At 37.0% G+C, this 19,525-nt stretch overlaps 1 protein-coding gene across 2 annotated transcripts in view; it reads right to left on the bottom strand.

The window, feature by feature from the left end:
- COLEC10 (collectin subfamily member 10) overlaps positions 1 to 14,074 on the bottom strand; it is a 40,735-nt gene extending 26,661 nt beyond the window's left edge. Inside the window, exon 1 of one of the 2 annotated variants that reach the window (XM_080646951.1) lies at positions 13,811 to 14,074. In XM_080646951.1, coding sequence (XP_080503077.1) covers positions 13,811 to 13,958 — 148 coding nt within the window. In that variant the 5' untranslated portion in view covers positions 13,959 to 14,074. The remainder of the gene's footprint in view (positions 1 to 13,810) is intronic. The other variant, XM_080646952.1, reaches the window with a different exon arrangement.
- Positions 14,075 to 19,525: the final 5,451 nt, after the last annotated feature.

The following is a 19,525-nucleotide window of genomic DNA, read 5'->3' as shown; positions in this document are numbered from 1 at the left end:
TAATTAGTCTAGCATTTAGGCCTTCACAAATCAGTTTAAATGGAATTTTCTGGCATTATTTTCTGACACTGACCTGCATAACTTCTATTCCTGTTTTTAACTTGTTTATTCATTGCTCATTAAAATGTCTTTATATTTGTGCCTCCATGGAAAGGCTTATGCTCTTCTTTTTGTTTGAAATTTATCTCCTCAGAGAAATAAAACAGTAGTCATAAAAGAAAATGTAGACCTATATGTCCATAGGAGAAATGAATTTTTTTACATGATAAAAGGTGCCACATAAACATACAGGGTGGGGCAAAAGTAGGTTTATGTGAAACACAGAGATTATCCTTGCATTATTATTCATTAATAATTGCATTATTTTCTACACAAAAAAACTGTAAACCTACTTTTCCCTACCCTGTATAAAGTTTATAAACAAATATATGATAGACAAAGGAAAAAAACAAACACCAAGACATAAAAATGCTCAATATTCTAAATATGCAAAGAACTTTTGCAAATTGTTTTTGAAGAAAGACAATAAATGAAATAAAAAAATGCAATACAAATATAAACAATGATAGATAAAAAGTGTCCAGACTATTAGTAAAAAAAAAAAAAAGAAAAAAATATATATATGTCAATGTCTGTCAGAGTTTGCCATCAGATTTAATAATAATTTTAAAAGACTAGTTGCATCCAAAGATGCCACTTGGTCATTGTTTTAAGCAATGTAAATGGCTAAAATATTTCTGGAAAATGATCTGTCCATAATTACTAAAGCTAAAACCCACACCCTCTATTTTTCCTTAGGAATCTATTTAATGGGAATAACTGTAAGGACAAATGTATATATGAAAATATTTGTTTAGAGTGGCAAAAAACAAACAAACACAAGAAACCTTAAAATGTGTCATCATGAGATTGATGAAAATACAAGGAGGAATATGATGCAGCTACTAAAAATAATGAGATGAGTTGAGAAAAATCTTGGGAAGAAGAGTGAGCTCCATGTTACACTGTGTAAATAACGTCTCTTAGAGAATCACACACAGATGATCCTGTTTAAAGCAAAGAATAAGTAAGCAGACTAAATCTATATATATAAAAGCCTAAGTGACTGTTTAACTATTCGACTGGTAGCTATGATGCTCACTGATCACCAGGGAACAGATGCTCAACACACAGGCATGGAAACATGGAACAGACTGATGAATCTCAGAGGGAAGGGTGGAGAGCAGGAAGAGATTAACCAAAGATCTTATATGCATACAAGAGGCCCAGCCTACAGGGATCGGGTTGTATCTGTGCACCAGGCCTCCGACATATCCTGAGGCATCCCAGATTGCGAGAGGGCACAAGACAGGCAGAGGAACCCTACTGGTGCATGAATCTGTGCACTGGGCCTCTAGTATAGAGATAAATGTTAATGCCAAGCCATTAATGATGATTACATGGAAGAAGTGGGTCTGGAAAGGGAAGGGTCTTTGTGTATATTTTGTACAACTTTATAAATGTTATGTGTTACAACAAGCATGAAATACTCTTGCAATTAAAAAAATTATAAATTATATAAAGGAACTGTGTCCTTCTTTCCCCTTATAAATACTACCCATGAGTCTTGTCTGAAATTAAATTCTAAATTCTCTGAATTTATTGACAGAATTATTTCCTTAGTAATTCACCATATGGTTCCTTGTTACTGCTTCCTAATTGCTGCCTTGAAGCATTATTTAAAAATGCATTTTATGTAATTTTTTGAATTAATATAAGCTAGTTAGCATGTATATTCTTTGTGATAAGGGCCGATATTCTGCACTTTATTGGTTCTCAAGAGTCGTTCAACACTTCACAGTTTACACATTCATTACTTGAACAAACATTTATCAAATTTCTACTAGCTATCAAGTCCTGGTTGGGCCTTAGGGGCATAACACCATATCTCATAAGACATGATCTAAGCTTAAAAGTTTGTGGGAAGAAAGCACAAGATCTTATAAATATCATGAGTGTTATGAAAGGGAAATTGCTGTGTGTTTTGTTGGTATCTAACAAGGTGAGCCTTCAAAAAGATCAATGATGTGGGGCTGAAGAGACTATGCTTTTACTTATGTCTCCTCAGATGACAAGATAACATATCAAACAGGGAAATAAAATGAAAGTGCCTTTTCAATATTAATGAGCTAAACAAATGCAAGAAAATGCAATCTTTAAGGAGATATATAGTGATTAATTTATCCCGTAGTAATATCACTGTCAATAATGGTAAGAGCTAATATTTATTGGGTGCTTACTATGGCCCAAGCTGGGTTATTAATGTGCATGACCATAATGTCAACCAGTCCCTTATTTGTGCCCATTCAATTCTAGGGACTCATGAACTTCATTTGCCCTTCAACTCATCCCTGTGCAACCTAGCCAAAATAAATAAATAAATAAATAAATAAATAAATAAATAAATAAATAAATAAATAAAAAATAAAAATGAGGATCCTACCATCTTTCCTACTTGAATTACAAAGCACTTTCTCTTTGTATTCAGGCTTATTTGGTTTTTTAAAAAAATTACTACTTTGGGCCTGCAAGTCTTTTGCAGTCATTGCATGTCTGAGTAACTGGGAAGGAAAAGAAACAAACAACTAACATTGTACTTAATGAAAAATACAACATTAAGGTTTGTTGGGCAGGTTTTCTGCTGCTTTCACATATCATTCATTATTAAGATGCATTCAGAGCCAAGTCAGTAGAAACAAATGCTAGGAAAAATTCATCCATCCAGGACTAGGTGGCATGCTTCTGCAATACACTGTAGTAGTTAGGAGCATGGGCTGTGGGATCCGAGTGCTTAGTTCAAGTCCTGGCTCCATCACTCACTGGCTGAGAGACTTTAGTAACCCACACAAATTCTTTAAGCCTCAGTTTCCTCATTAGAAAATCAGAATGGTGAAATATCTCCCTCAGGGTGTTATAGAGAGGAGCGAATGTGATATTGCCGGCAAAGGGTTGAATGGTGCCTGGAATGCAGTACACACTCGAGAAGTAGCACATTATGACAGTATCATCCAATAGACCACCTAGAATTTCTAATCCCTTAAAATTAGAGGGATAACAAGAAGACACCAATGGGAAGCCAGGCCTCTTTTAGCCCATTCTTTGCTTGTGCAGATTTGCAACTTCCAGGCTGATGCCTGTTTTTGCTTGCAGAGATTTGTGTCCTGGCATTGAAATGTTTACAACACTCTAAAGCAGAGACATACAATATTGTCTAAAATTCCTTTTAGTAAAAAGTGGGACAAAAACATTTTTAAAAAAAGAGTAGTATTGTCATTGAATATAAGTGATAACTACGCTATTACTATACATCAATATCCCAATCCATGGACATCCCAAAACTCATTGAGAATGGAAGTGTTCTGATTGATGACTATCACAAAATAGAAAAATTATGAGTCAAGACTATGTAGGTCATGTGTATGGTTTTGTAGAGAAGAAATGCTAAGAAATATTTATAGTACCCATTTCCAACTGCCTATGGACTTTTCTATCTGAATGTCCCCAGGCAGCTCAAACAAAATTTAGAACTCATAATAACCTGCCAATTGTGCTTCTGAAAGACCACTCTAACATCCTACCCCTTTCTCTGTATCTCAGTACCCTAATTCATCTCTTGTTTTTAATTCATATCCCATCAGGACCTTCTCACATCCTTCAGTCTACCTTCAACTCTGCCAAGAGATTTATCTGCCAGGAAAACAATATTTTTTATAGAAAGAATAAAAATATTAATAAATAAATAATATTTCCAATTATTTCATTCTCCTATTTTATTTCAAAATCTTCCATTGGCTTCTCTGGTTTAAACTGTTATTTGGCTGGTAGGACCTGATAGAATCTCACAACTTCTAGAAAATAGCTATAAAAACTAAAAAGAAAAAGAAGAAGAAGAGAAAGGAGGAGGAGGAAGAAGAAGGAAAAACCCAAAGTACAATTAAAACTGGATTAACAAAGTGTATCAAGTTTTTATTTATATTAAATCCATTGGAGCTAGAATAGGGAGAATAATTCTGTGCTCTACCTTATTAAAAAATCGATCTTATTCACCTAAAAAAGAGGTAGGATAACAGTTCCTCTTTTATTGGACACCCCACTCCAAGACTCAGTCCATACTGACCAGAAAATTGAATCAATAACTTTGTTGCATTAATGATGGTTTTTTATATGGAAGAGTACTGGTCCTAACCTCCCACCCTACCCATATTCTAATTCCAAAATGTAAGACAGAAAGAAATATAGGAGAACAGGCAGTAATATGCATTTTGGGAGAGTCATTTCCCACTAATAAAGCCTTATAAGCAGGTACAGGAATACATTGGCAGCAGTAAATGCTGGAAATGTTTGTTTTGCATACACTCATCTATTCAGATATACAATATTATAGAAGCAGAAAGAGGGAGCAAGAGTAAGTTATATATTAGTATGGTTGGGCCACATTAGAATAATAACAACATGGTATTGGCTTCTCTGATCATGAAAAGTCATGTGTGTGTGTGTGTGTGTTGTGTGTGTGTGTGTGTGTGTGTGTGTATTAGTGTGTATTATGATAGATATATATAAGTTAATCAAAATTTTGAGCCCATTTTACTTTGAAGAATAAAATGTCACCTTAGGTGTGCTCCAACCTAGAAAGTAGGTCATATTCCTTTCCTTTGAACACTCTATGTGAGCTTTATTCCAGTGTATCTGGCCTGTGGCCTGTGTCTGCGGTCTAGTATTGGCTTTGCCCTACAGTCACGGGTGGCATTGTCCAGCCTTGCTCTTCAAGTGCTAGGGCAGCACTGATAAATAGTTTTGATATCTTCAGTTCCAGAGACCCTCCTCTAAGGTATTTCAAAGTCCTCAGTCTCTTTGGAGGCTTTCACTTTGGTCTGGAGCATATTGTCACACTTGCTACCACTCTCTATCTCCCAACTTCCCGTTCGACATATAGGCCTCCTCCTTTTGTTTGTCCTGTCATTTGGTCATGTAGCATGTGGGCTGATGAAAGATGACATATTTGTCAACTTTTGGCTAAGAATGTCAAAAACATTTTTTTTTTAGATACTTGTCACCTCAGGCCAGGCAGAACAACACCATTTAAACTGTTTCTGACCCCACCCAATACTATTAATGTCTTGAACTTATACTTATCCCGGGGTGAGGTCAAATAAATGACCCTCAGAATTTAGAAGTTCTTCAAGTGCAGAGAACAATGAGTCGCCTCTTCAAGGAATTTGGTATCATCGTATGTCTAACCTGTCTTATTAAGATATGGTTGATTTTGCCTGAGATGATGTTGTCTCACTTAAGGGATCTTAGCGCATCTCATTGGCTGAGTCAAGTAGGGTTACTTCCTACATAGGTAGGGAGGTAAAATGGGCAGAGGATTTCTCCCCAGAATACTTGCTTATAGCTGTGCAGTCAGATCACATGCAGGAGTAGTGTGCTTTAGTTTCGTTCTCTTTAAATAGGGATAATAATTCCTATAGTATGTAAGTGGAGCTAAAGAAGAATAATGGATAAACCCTTTGTAAATTCTAAAGATGCGTGTTTGTATCATTTGTTTAACAGATACAAGTATGGTCAAGTGGTCACAAGAGACCTGAAATGATGCTTCCAAAGTTTTCAAACCAAGAACAATCACAGAAAATAACTTGAAAACTATGAGCTTATTTAGATGCTGCTTCATTTGAGTTTTTGAATGTCAGGTTTTTACTGTGTATATTTGCAACTCTTATGAAAGAGCCAAGAAAGCTATAAAATACAATTTTTAAAAAATTTGTAAAATTATGGAGTATTGCAAATCAAATACATAGTGTAAAAACAAGACAGACTGGTTATGGGTTGGAATATCTGGAAAAGATGACGGAGGCTAAATAAAATAATTTCTAACAGAACTGAGAACATTTCTAGAAATAGAAACACAAATGTGAAGAGTGAGAGACATCTACATTTATTATGAATGACCCTAAGGCCAATAGAACTGTCTGTCTGGGACACAGACAGTAGCTAAAAGGAAATAGTCCTTAAAGGAAGAAAAAAGAACAATAACAACACCCCCCCCCCCCCAAACAAACAAAAAAAAGAGGAAAAAACATTCTCACTCTCCCTTGCGTTTTGCTGGTGTATGGTTTGCTAATATTTACAATGTGTCAAGGACTGTGTTTACTGCTTTATGTGGCTTAACTCATTTTTCCTCAACATAACCCTATGAAGTAGTCACACAGTATTTATCATGCCATGTTATTGATGAGAAAACTGAGGCTTGATTTTGTGTGCAATAACTCATTTAATCTGATTACATCCCTAGGGTATTTAGAAGGTTATTATTCCCACTTTACTGATAAGGAGTACCAGGCTCAGTTGCAGAACTACAGAAAGAAGGCAACGTTAGTAAAGAGAATCTCAAGTTTGTGAGCTTTGATGAATAAAAGTTGACTTTGCAGTAGGACTAAAAATACTCAGGAAATTGCAGCAAGGAGAAGAGATAGTGGATTCCCCTGGTTAGATTTCTATTTATTGACCCATCTATATAATCTATGAACCTTTCTTTTAGAATGTGAAAATAGAGGAAGCCTATGGTGACCAGTAATAGCAATGGAAACTAATGAAAAAAACCATACCAGTTAATCTATATGGTAAATAGGTTTTAATTTTCAAAATAAGCATTTGATATGGGTAGTATCATTATCATCATTTAAAAAAAAAAACAGGGACATTGAAGCTTAAGATCACACAGATAGGAAGTGGTAGAACTCAAATTTGAAACTATACATTGTCTCCAAAGCCAACATGTAAGTACCTGTTAGTATGGTCCCTAGTAGAGATTAATATACAGCCAAGTTATTATGTAAGAGAGTTGGTCAGAGAGATGGCATTGATAAAGGATGCACCTTTACTAAAATGAAACAAATTTCTTTTGTCATTTCCACAAAGGAGTACTTCCTGACTCATCATTGCCCACATTTTATCCTTTCCCTCCTGACATAACCTTGAAATGTGTTTTTGGCATCTACCCAGAGGAAAAAAAAGGAGAGGGGAAAAAAATGTTTTCAGAACACCCACACACTGAAATATAAAGATAAAAAAAAAAGCCACTTAAAATTTTGGTCTGTCCTTATGCATAAAATACATATTAAAACTCAAAATGAACGAATCCAGTTAATTACTACAATTAATATAAAGGTTTTTCAAAAATAACTACTTGCTTAACCTCTCTGATAAAGGCGCCAGAAAGAAATTAGCAGCTTAAATTATATCAAGGTGACCGAGTTAAAACAATTCTGCAGCATGTTTATACATTGACCTCACAGAACTTCTTTTCTAATGCTCATTTATAAAACTGAAGGAAGGATCATTTCACGCTTAATGGGAATGACGAGACATGAGGGCAGTGGTATAATATGGCGGAAGGGAACAATGATTGGCTGGGGAAACTGGAACAGGAGCTTTAGTTGCAGCTCTGCCTCCAATTAGCAGCTGTGTGATGTAGATAGAACATGGTCTGTTACCTCTCTGGGCTTTAGTTTTCACAAATAACTGGGGTTAAATTAAATTATATCTGACAGTCACTTTACAGGTAGTGAGATGACAATTTGAGTGTGGAAGTGATCCAGGTGTTTCTGGGTATTTCTGGCCATCCGTTTGGGGAAGTCACAAGACAGCCTGTTTGGAGGCTGAGGGGACTCCTGGGAATAACTCAAGTTGTGTCACTTGCTGGGATCCAGAGCCATCTATACTAATAAAAGGGTAATATGCAAATTGGTCATGACACCCTCACAGTAACAACCAAACATCAGGCTGGGTGGGGTGACAAGGCCGGCAGGGGGGGGGTTAGTGAGGGACGACCAAATGACTGACCAGCAGGCTGCGTGGGGCAACCAGGCCAGCGGGGTGGGGGGGGCAATGAGGGGTGATCAGGCCGGCAGAGGGGGGGCAGTGAGGGGCAACCAGGCTGGTGGGGGGGGGACAGTTGTGGGCAACCAGGCTGGTGGGGGGGAAGTTAGGGGCTATGAGGCTGGCAGGCAGAGGTGGTTAGGGGTGATCAGGCTGGCAGGGGGGCAGTTAGGGGCGATCAGGCAGGCAGGCAAGTGAGCAGTTAGGAGCCAGCAGTCCCGGATTGTGAGGGGGATGTCTGACTGCCGGTTTCAGCCCGATCAGTTGGACATCCCCAAGAGGTGCTGGATTGGAGAGGGTGTAGGCTAGGCTGAGGGGACCCCCTCCCTCGTGCACGAGTCATGCACCGGGCCTCTAGTAATCAATAAAATGCTGGGTGGCCAGATGGAAGTTCATTTTCCAGAGGCTAAGGGGTTTGTGGAGAAGCAAATCATTTCAGAAGATGGAAGGGTTCTCTAAAAGGCTTCCCTCATGGCAAAGCTGTGTGCACATCCTATTGTCTGGCACTTGCATGGGTCACCTGGTCTACCCATGTACGAGCTTCAAAAGGACCAATAAGAACTTTAAGCAAAAGCTAAAGTAGCTATTTCAGGCGGCCCCAGAAAGTACTGTGGGGCAGTCCACACTGCCTATGGCCCCCTCTAGCTGATAAGCAGGGTTAGCGAGCTGATCAGGGCATGGAGTTCAACTATAACAGGATGGAGTTCCAACCTGCCACCTTCCAACTGGGTGGCCTTAGGCTAGTGACTTAATCGTTCTGAATCTCAGTTTCCTCATCTGTCAAATGGTAATTATAATGGGTGAGTTTTACTCTGTGTCTGCTGAGGTAATTAAATTTTTTTGAGGTAATTAAATTTTAAAATGGCTGTAAAGCACTCACACAGTGCAAAGGCGAATGGCAACTATTCAATGTATTAACATTACTGCTCCTACAACTATGGTGGAGCTTGTCATTGGAGTCACACTGAAAAGAAGAGATGATTCCAGCCCTATGAGTTCATCACAGGCCACGCGTGTGGAGGAGTCATAACAGTGACTTGTAGGAGCTGTCATGTCCTCAGATGCAGTCAATGGAAAGCCTTCCTTACCGAGGGAAGTGGCATCGAATTAGTGGCCAGGCTAGGCTGAGACAGGGGCACCAGGGAGGCCATCCTACCCTTGTACTTGCAGAAAATTGGTGGCCACTAGTGGGGAAGTTCTTTGGTCACTGAAGAAATGGTGCAGTGACAGTCCTCCTTTTGGAAGCATTTGCATAAAAGGAGCAGTCCTTTCTTTGAAAATGCAGGGCAAATATGGAGAGCATTAAGGAGCTGAGTGAATAGCTCAGAATCATAAGCTAAAATGGTGGGGGATCTTAGATAATTGGGATTCATTTATGTAACCAAAAATACTTATTGAGCACCCACTATGTGTCAGGAACTATTCTAGGCAATAGGAAAGCACACTCGGCAAGATGGACATGATCCCTGCATCCTAGAAGCTTGCATTCTAGGAATGACTATAAATGTATATATACACAAGAGATTTTCATTTAGTAAGTCCTTTAAAATAATAAAATGTCTCAAGAACTATGGTAGAGAGTGAATGTATAGTTAGGCAGGGGCTCACTGTGCAAATGGCATTTGAGCTAAAACCTGAATGAATGAAGGCAGAACTCTCCTTGGGAACATGGGCAGTAAGACTGGGCCAAACAGAGGGAACATCAAATGCAAAGTTCCAGGGTCAGAGGTGAGAGACAAAGCAAGGATGTCCAGAGCAAACATCCTTTGAAAATTGGTTTGAAATGACCTGGAAGCAGTAGGGAGAAGCAAATGGGTTGCAAAGGACCTTTTAGGCCATGCACACACAGATGTCATTGAAAGAAAAAGCTGCTAAACTAAAAAGCTAGCAGAAGCCAAAATAAGCAATATGGTAAAATATCATTAGTTTCCAAACAAACTAGTGAAGTTAATTATCAAAGAGGAGGCATGTCATCACTTTCAACATGTTTTGGCATGCAGTACAATGTTGGGCCGAGCGGTTACATGAGCTCCATGCTCTTAGGTACTGCCTTATCCATTTCTTATCAAAGACACAGTGTACTATGTCTTCAAACTGGATTCTAATATAAACCAGAGGATGTCATGGAATGACACTGGACCCAGAGCCAGAAGGTAGGGGTAAAGTTCAACTTGCATGACTAGACTATATCTACTTGAAAGACCTCAGGCTTTGCTTGGCCTCACTGATACTTCTCCTTATCTTTAAGTTTAAAGTAATTGCTACCTCAAAGGGCAATTAAACAAGATAATGTATCTTAAAGGTCATTAGAAATTGTAAAGCATCACCTCAATATTTCTTATTGGTTTTAAAATTCTTTTTAAAATATTCTGTTAAAATTTCTTGTCATTGTTGTTTTTAAGTAAAACCACTAGAGGTCAGAATTTCACATAAATTGTTTAAAGAAACTACCAAGGTAGAAAAATAAACAAACAAAAAAACACCACCAAAAACGTTTACCTACTAAGCAGAATAAAATAACAAATTTAAGGCAAAGAAATAAAAATAAAGGTAGCTTTACACAAAGAAGTTTTGATAACTGGAATAACTCTTATCTCAAAATTGTTACCCAACAGACTTACATAGGGAGAGGAAGGAAAGATAAATAGAATTTAAGTACCTACTTATGATGTCTACACAGCTTTAAGTTTACATTGATTATCTTACATTATTTTAAAAATAGGTCTATGATTAAGGTCCATTTTACAAATAAGAAGACTGAAGCATAAATAGGTGTAATAATATACTGAAGACCAAACAGATTGAATCTAGTTACGCTTGGGAAATAATGCAGTGAAATATGGTGTCTCTATATTGGACAACATATTATATGATGGGTTAACCTAACTGGTTTTGCACCTGCAATGCTAAATAATTTTTTAGTTCCCAGGCTCTACAAATGAATGTAGGGAAAACTCCTTGTATTGTCTGAGTATCTAGAAGTTTCTGAGCTCACTGCTGGTAAATATGAATTATGATAACTAGCCATGGGGAAGAGTATAGAATAGGTTGATCTTAGAAATAATGTATTGAGCAGAAACAATAGCCCTTTGAAGTGTTTACTTGGCTATCAAACTTGGTCTTTTTGTGTTCTTTTCCCCTTCACTTTGTAGAGCTAAATATACAAATCTGCATTGTTCAGGAGTGGGGAGGGACCATCACCATGCTTATGAAAGAATCAGGTAGGGTAGATGGCAGTTTATATTTTGAGAGAAGACAATGTCTTATTTGTTGTTGTGCGCACATTTAGACGGTGCCCAGAGCAGAGTCAGGATAGTAGTGACTATGCTCATGTTGCACCGTGTGCACACATAGGCAATTCACAAAGAAAGGAAAAAAAAAGAGCTAGCTGGGCCCTGACGCCAAGAGTTTGCAATCTAATCCCCAGCTGCAAATAAAGATATAAGTTCTAGGACAAGTTCAAGTTCTTCCTTAGTTGGAAACCTTTAGCATCTCACATGATGCTTGGCACTTAGTAGGTAGTCAGTACATTCCAGAATCATGTGATGTCTTTAATAAGAAAGGAACTTAGAATCCATTGGATGAAAAGCCCCCAGACTCTGGGGGAATAAGAAGCAATCAAGAAACTAGAAACACCAATTAGAAAGGATATATGCACCCCTATGTTCATAGCAGCACAATTTACAATAGCTGAGATTTGGAAACAGCCTAATTGCCCATCAGCAGATGAGTGGATTAAAAAACTGTGGTACATCTACACAATGGAATACTATGCTGCAGTAAAAAAGGAGTTCTTACCATTTGCAACAACATCGATGTAACTGGAGAGCTTATGCTAAGTGAAATAAGCCAGTCAGAGAAAGATAAATATCACACAATCTCACTCATTTATGGAATATAATAAACTGATGAACAAAAATAGATCCAGAGACAGAGAAACATAGGTCAGACCATCAAACCTCAGAGGTAAGGTAGGGGAGGGTGGGGGTAAGGGGGAGAGATCAACCAAAGGACTTGTATGCATGCATATAAGCCTAACCAATGGACACAGACAACAGGGGTGAGGGCATGAGTATGGGGGGGGATAGGGAGGGTAACAGGGGAATAAGGACACATATGTAACACCTTAATCAATAAAGAAATTTAAAAAAATACAGAGTTTTCTTCAGTAATACACACTTTAAAAAAAATCAATCAAATTGGGTTCTTAATGGACTTGGTTTTGGAACCCAGGATTTATAAAAACTCCCCAAACCTTTCTTCCCCAGGAGCACTCACTTCTTCACTCTGTCACATGTCTGGCTTGTGATCATCTCATGATTTCCACACAGGTTCTGGAAGAGCGTTACAGAAGTTTCCATTGTTTGAAATCTTATTAGAGTTTCTAATGTGAATGGAGATGTTTTCTATTAAGCAAAGAAATGAGGGTACACACTCTTATGGTGGACACCCTACTGGCATCTAACAAATATTAGTTACCCTCTGATCTCCCTCCTAAATCATATATCTCTTCATCGCTCATGACATTAATATATAGTATTTAATGCATATTAAGCATATTCTTGTGCCTAAAAGAATGCTTGGCACTTAGTATATATTCAATATATGTTCACTGAATTGGAATGAATAGAATTGTTGAACATTATATTTTGGACATTATTTTAACAACACGTTGTCCATTCTTCTTCCAGTTTGAAAACTGCAGTTTCTCCACAAGAAAACCATTTTAACAGTTCTATTACTAAATGGATTCTCCTATTTGCAGGAACAGGGGAAGTGTTAATTTTCAGCATTCTCCATGATACCCTAGGAATAATACAAAGAATAATACAAAGTTTCCTATATTCTATGGAAAGTTCAGTAACGGTTTTAAGTAAACACTTTACTTCTCATCAAAACTTTCTTTTCTAAACATTTGCCCTCAGATTATTCATTAATTCACCCAAGAAATTATTAAGAAGCCCCAAGGTCTCATTGTTCCCCTGCATTTATTTTGTGGTAGCAAAGGTTAAAACTTGGATTGCCATCTTATGAGGAAATTAATTCACTGATTAAGAAAAATGCACTTTAAGCAATACACATTTAAATAACTGACAAGCATAGGGCGATGCATTTCTAGGATTTTTTTTTTGAAGACCCTTTTTCTACTTAAAATTTTAAGCAGCTATAATTCTTCTTGCCCTATAGCCTGGAGAAACATCGCATGAATTACTAATGAGAGAGCACCAATTTGTACTGCAGTGACCACTTTCAGAACCAAAGGGTCAGAGCTGAAACCAGGAAAACAGCAGCACTTTTCATCAACCAGTTGCTTGAAGCACAGTTAGACCTTGGCTCCACTTGAAAAAAAACTTGCAATGTTCTATCATCCCTCAGCTGAAGGCACTTGGCCCCAAAGACTTCGCTTTCAAATAAAGAAATGTTCATTTGTATACTACCTCCAATCCTCGACAAAACTTTTTTTCCTCTGCATTGGAACCCAGCAGCCCATTAATTTATGAAATATACAAAAGGTTTACTATTTACTGCGCTGAGCTTTTGCCTAGTGGCGTTAGCAGCACAGTATGAGAAAGGAGTTGGGCTTTAAAGGAAAGGATTCCTGAAGACTAGTATCTTGCTTGTGTGTCTTCCTCTAGAGCAGCACCGAAATGTCCCCCTGCCCTGGATCAGTTCCATCACATCCCTCCTCTGCAGACCCACCCCCTCCCAATATTCTCCTACCTCACATCAAGGGAGATTTAAAAATAATAGGTCATCGATTTTTCAAAATAGATGAAAAATGGAAGGAACTAGCAAGGGGAGAAGAGAAAGTTATTGAGAGCTAGAATGGGGCTGAGAGCTGAAGGAAGACCACCTCTGTATTAGAGATGGAAAGTTTACTTTCCTTCCTTACCTTTGGGTCCTGGTGAAATGGTGTGTGTGGCACAGACTTCAGTGGTAGGATGACTCTCCATGTCCAGACCCAGACTCTGAATGTGCAGAAGAAAGAGCACGAGGAGGATGAACTTGTGCCTTCGAAGTGAGACTTCAAAGCCACCCATGGCTGTGGCTCTTCCAAAAAGGGTCGCCCAGAGGTGCCAAGTAAACAGCTTTATTTGAAATAAAATCTTCCCTTTGGGGAAGAAAGTGAGTTCTCTGGAGCACACATTCCAAAACGGCCTGCAAAGAGAAGAAGACACATCCTGGGTTGTTTATCTTGTCAGTATTCCAAACGGACCCTACATTGTCCAGATTGTTTATTTTCAAGTGACAACAGTTTACTGAAAATTATCTCTGAACTAAATAATCAAGGGTGCAGGTCAGTAGAAACATTCCAAGGAACAGAGACGAGAGAGACGCCGTCTGCTCAGTACATGAGCTGACAATTTAATACCTTATCTGCAGTTAAATGTTGGGGTTCCGGACAGATTGAGCCAGAGTTTTCTTGAATGACCTCCATGTTACATTAGCAGTATGCATGGCTTTGAGTTTTTTCTAAGGAAATATTTATAAACAGCAAAATTCCCACTGTTCTTCATGACTTTATTTCCTTCTCTTGCTACAAATAATTTTCTTGGGATTTAACCCCAAAGGAAAGAATACCAGCTTTACTGCAAGCAATTTTGGCAATAAGTATCAAGAATATTAAAAATGTTTTTATAGCCTCCGGCCTAGTAATTGCCCTTCTGGTACACCAGTGGTCGGCAAACTAATTTTAGTCAACAGAGCCAAATATCAACAGTACAACGATTGAAATTTCTTTTGAGAGCCAAATTTTTTAAACTTAAACTTCTTCTAACGCCACTTCTTCAAAATAGACTCGCCCAGGCCATGGTATTTTGTGGAAGAGCCACACTTAAGGAGCCAAAGAGCTGCAGTTTGCCAACCACGGTGGTACACTATCTTAAGAAAATATTCTGAAATTTGGACAGGGCTGTATTTGAAAAGATGTCACAAAAAGGGGAAATGAGCATCGATTACCTAAAAATACGTAATGGTTGGAAAATCTTAGTAAATACAAACATGAGAGAGTATGACATGACAATTTTATTAAAATGATGTTTGTAGCAAGTGTTTGATAAAATGGAGAAAAAGCTAATGGTATTATATTTATTAAAAAGCATGATAGATATAGATAAGAAAGTTAAAGTGATAGAGGTATCTATCTATCATCTAACATCTATCTATCTATCATCTATCTATCCATGCACACACATATGTTCCATCCACCCATAACTTGTATAAATAGTTTAGTCATAGTAAGATACTGAAAACCTAGAACCAGAATCGCATGTAGTAGGCAGATGCCTTACTTTCTCAATTCGCAAAGAGGCATATTAACTAAGAGTTGGATCAGTGGGGTTTTGGGCCTACTTTTCAAAGTAGGACCTTATAGATCATGGGAAAGCCTAATAAAGAATTATCCTTAAGAGAGGCAACGTTCAGACTAAGAAATATAGGTGCATTTGTTTCCTAGGGCTTCTGTAACGCAGAACCACAAACTGAGTGGCTCAAACAACAAAAATTTATCATCTCACAGAAGTTTGAGATCATGTGTTGAGTGGTGGCCCCATAAAAGATATGTTTAGCCGAACTGGTTTGACTCAGTGGATAGAGCGTCAGCCTGCGGACTGAAAGGTCCCAGGTTCGATTCCGGTCAAGGGCATGTACCTTGGTTGCGGGCACGTCCCCAGTAGGGGGTGTGCAGGAGGCAGCTGATCGATGTTTCTCTCTCATTGATGTTTCTAACTCTCCCTCTCCCTTCCTCTCTGTAAAAAATCAATAAAATAAAATAAAAAGATATGTTTACACTGTAATCACTGGATCCTATGAACATGATTGTCTTTACAGTTGAAATTAAGCTAAGGATCTCAAGATGAAATAATCCTGGATTATCTCGGTTGGCCCTAAATCTAATGACAAGTGTCCTTACAAGTAACACCCAAAGAAGAAACACAGGGACAACAGGAGAAGGCCCTGAAGACAGACGCAGCGATTGAAGTTATGCAGCCACAAGCCAAGGGACACCTAAAGCCACCAGAAACTAGAAGAGGCAAGGATGCATCTTTCCTTGAGGCTTCAGAAGGAGTTTAGTCCTGCTGACACCTTGATTTGGTGCTTCTGGCCTTCATGACTGTGAGATAATAAATGACTGTTGTTTTAAACCATCCAATTTGTGGTAATGTGTTATGGCAGCCCTGGGAAGCTAATACACCATTCTTCTGATACTCATGCACAGTTACTGGAAGGAATGACACATCAAAAAACGTAGTGTCTGACAGAGACCGAGAAACATCTGTTCTTGTGCATTTTAATTATTATGCATCCAGCTTAGAAGATATCTGGAGGGAAATAAATACAGGATATGAAACAAGCATATCTTAAGGCAAATCTGTTTTCTAGTTAAAACAGGATAGCAACAAAATGACAACCTCACCTCCTGAAGGAATTTCCTGATAAATTGAAATAACTCAACTTTGGACTTGGTTTGGTCTTGGTCCATTCACGTATGTATCTTACTGGATTAAAGTTCTCTCTTGTGAATTAGTTTAACTAGATGCCATTTGTAAAAACTGGAAATTAGTAGAATGGCTTTTAAAATGACATATGTTAAAAAAATAAAAATAAATAAAATGACACATTTTTAGAAATCAACATGATAAACATACTCATAAAATTATTTTTTTTGTTTTAAGTTTTATACTTATAAAAACATATTTTAAAAAATTAAAATGTTTTTTTTTTTTAAATCCTCACTGAGGATACATAGCTGTGAGAGAGAAACATCGATCAGTTACCTCTGGTACATGCCCCAACCAGGGATTGAACCTGTAACCTCTTGGTGCATGGAACAATGCTCCAACCAACCAAGCCACCTGACCAGGATAAAAATCAAATGGTTTTAACTGGCATATGAGCCTCCTGTTGTTCCCACCCCACTTCTAATTTTTACTCCCTCAAGAAAATTATTTCAATAATTTTAGTGCTTCCTATTTTATCTCCTTAATATTTTTAAATAATAAATTTGTACTGATGTTCTTTATCTTAATTTTTTTCAATTTAGATACTCATTGCCTTCTTTATATGGAAGATGGTTATTTTTTCATCCCTAGCTCTGCATCCCTCTCCTCATACATTTTCTTTCTTTCTCTTTGTAATTTAATAGTATTATCATTTTAATGTAAAATTTAATGTTTATATTATAATGATGCTATAAAAATAATTCATAGCTGAATCACATGTGCATTATAATTACATTTTGTTTCTTGTACTAATTTCATTTTCACAAGGTTTAATAATTATATTGTTTTCATTTGCATAGCTTTCTATGTACAAATCCCACAATAACTACTTTGAGATGTCAGTTCTGTGGAAAAAGTAAAATGTTCAATTGGCTTCCATTGCTTTTCTGAGAAATACTTTTCTGAAATTTTCATGCTTCTTGCTCAAGTTGGATCTGGTATTTGTCAGGCTTGTGCAAAGTTATCTTAGGACCTGTCTTTATCTTTGTCTGGGGATCTGTTACTACTCCTTTTTCTGTATCCACATAATTTTTTTTTCTTGGTTTCATCCCTCATTTTGTTGTAGCATGTCCTTCAGTAATTTCCTGAAAAAGAGTGAAGCTGCAGATACATTTTTGAGGCATTGCATGTCTGAAAATCTGATCATTCTACCTCCAAATTATGTAATATTTTGGCTGGATATAGAATCCCAGGTGTAAAAATGTTGTTCTATTTTCTTCTGGTTTCCAGTGCTGCTGTTGAGACATTCCATGTCATTCAAATTCTTTATACTTTATACAGAATATGTCTTTCCTTGTTCTGGAAGCTTTTAGGAGCCTTTCTTCATAGCTTATGTTCTGAAATTTTTAGTAATATGTCCTTAATATTGGCTTTCTTTGCATTCACTGCATTGGGTTATCTGTAGTTACTTTTCTGTTGCTTCTTCTATTCTCTGTCACTGTAGATTTTTTTTTTATCCCATTGTGTTATTTTGGTGACATTCTGGAGGGATCAGAGCATAAACATGTAGAATCAGCCTGCCATATGGACTCAGATATTCCAAAGATTACCTTTTAATATAGTTTCAAAAAACTACTGTGTGTAGATGTGTTAAGATGAAGTCAACATGCCTACTCATTCCCCTAAATATGAGTGTTGGGGAGGGAATTCCAGGGATGGCCATGAGAAGAGATCAGAACATCCTTTCCACATAACATCAATGAAACTAGACAAAATTATTAAAAATAACCGTTTCAGGGTCCTGACAATTAACCAAAGCAAACAACAAGTTTAGAAGTATTTATTCTTGAAAGATGCCATAGCTTTTTGGAAAAACAGTGAAAATATGAGGTCTTTATGAATTAAGCCAAATCCATCCCTCTCTTCATCTTGCTAGGTGAGAATAGCAGTATTATCAGCACAAGGATGGCCACAAAATCCAGCAGCTTTGCTGCCATGGGCTGACTCAATATGGAGTGGGGTATGAAACACGCTAATAAATTAATGTAAGTGACTAGTGAGCACAGAAATAAATCTTCACATTAATTGTTGACAAAAGTACCAAGTCAATTTAGTGGGGGAAATGAGAGTCTTTTCAATAAATGGTGCCACTGGAAAATTGGATAGCCACATAAAAAGAAATAAACAATACCTAAAACTGTATACAAAAATTAACTCAAAATGGATCAAGACTTAAACATAAAAGACAAAATTATAAAACTTATAGAAGAAAACATAAGAGAAGATCTTTGTGACCTTGGGTTAGGCAAACATTTCTTAGATATTATACCAAAGCCATAGTTTATAAAAATTTTGATAAATCATTCTACTTGAAAATGTAAAACATTTGTGTTTTAAGACAATAATAACAACAACACACCATTAAGAAAATAAGTAGACAAGTCACAGACTGGAAGAAAATATTTGCAAGTCATGTATCAATAAAGGACTTGTACCCAACTGAATAATAAGAATACAAATGACTAAATAAAAAAATAACACATAAGCTAAATACTTGAACAGACACATCTACAAAGACAATAAACAGCTAATATATGTATGAAAAAGTGCCCCAAATCACTACCCATTAAATTTCAGTGAGATACTACTACACACAGAAAAGACTGGCCATAATAAAAAATGTGACAGTACTAAATGTTGACTAGAATGTGATAAAGTGAAACCACCATTCATTGCTAATATGGATGTAAAATGGTACAGCCACTTTGGAAAACAATTGGTAGTTTCTTAAAAATTTAAATATAAATTTAAAATATAACCTAGTAATTCAACTCTTAGATATTTACCCAGGAGAAATTACAACATATTTTCACACAAATGTTTGTACATAAATGTCCACAACAGTATTATTCATGATAGTAAAGAATTGGAAACAATACAAATGTCCATCAAACAGTGAATGGATTTTGTCCATCAAGTAATTTGTCTGTGCAGTGGAATATGACTCAATTATAAAAGAACAACTACTAATATGTGAAACATGGATGATGTCTTCTCTCCAAATTATGCTAAATTAAAGAAACCAGAAACAAATGACTATAGATTATATAATTCCTCTTAGGTGAAATTTCTAGAAAAGGCAAGACTTTACAGATAGAAAAGAGCCT

Source organism: Plecotus auritus, assembly GCF_963455305.1.
Source record: "Plecotus auritus genome assembly, chromosome: 11".
In the NCBI taxonomy this organism is placed as follows: Eukaryota; Metazoa; Chordata; class Mammalia; order Chiroptera; family Vespertilionidae; genus Plecotus; species Plecotus auritus.
Note: the sequence above shows the minus strand (reverse complement) of the source record. Positions and strands in the feature narration are given on the sequence as shown.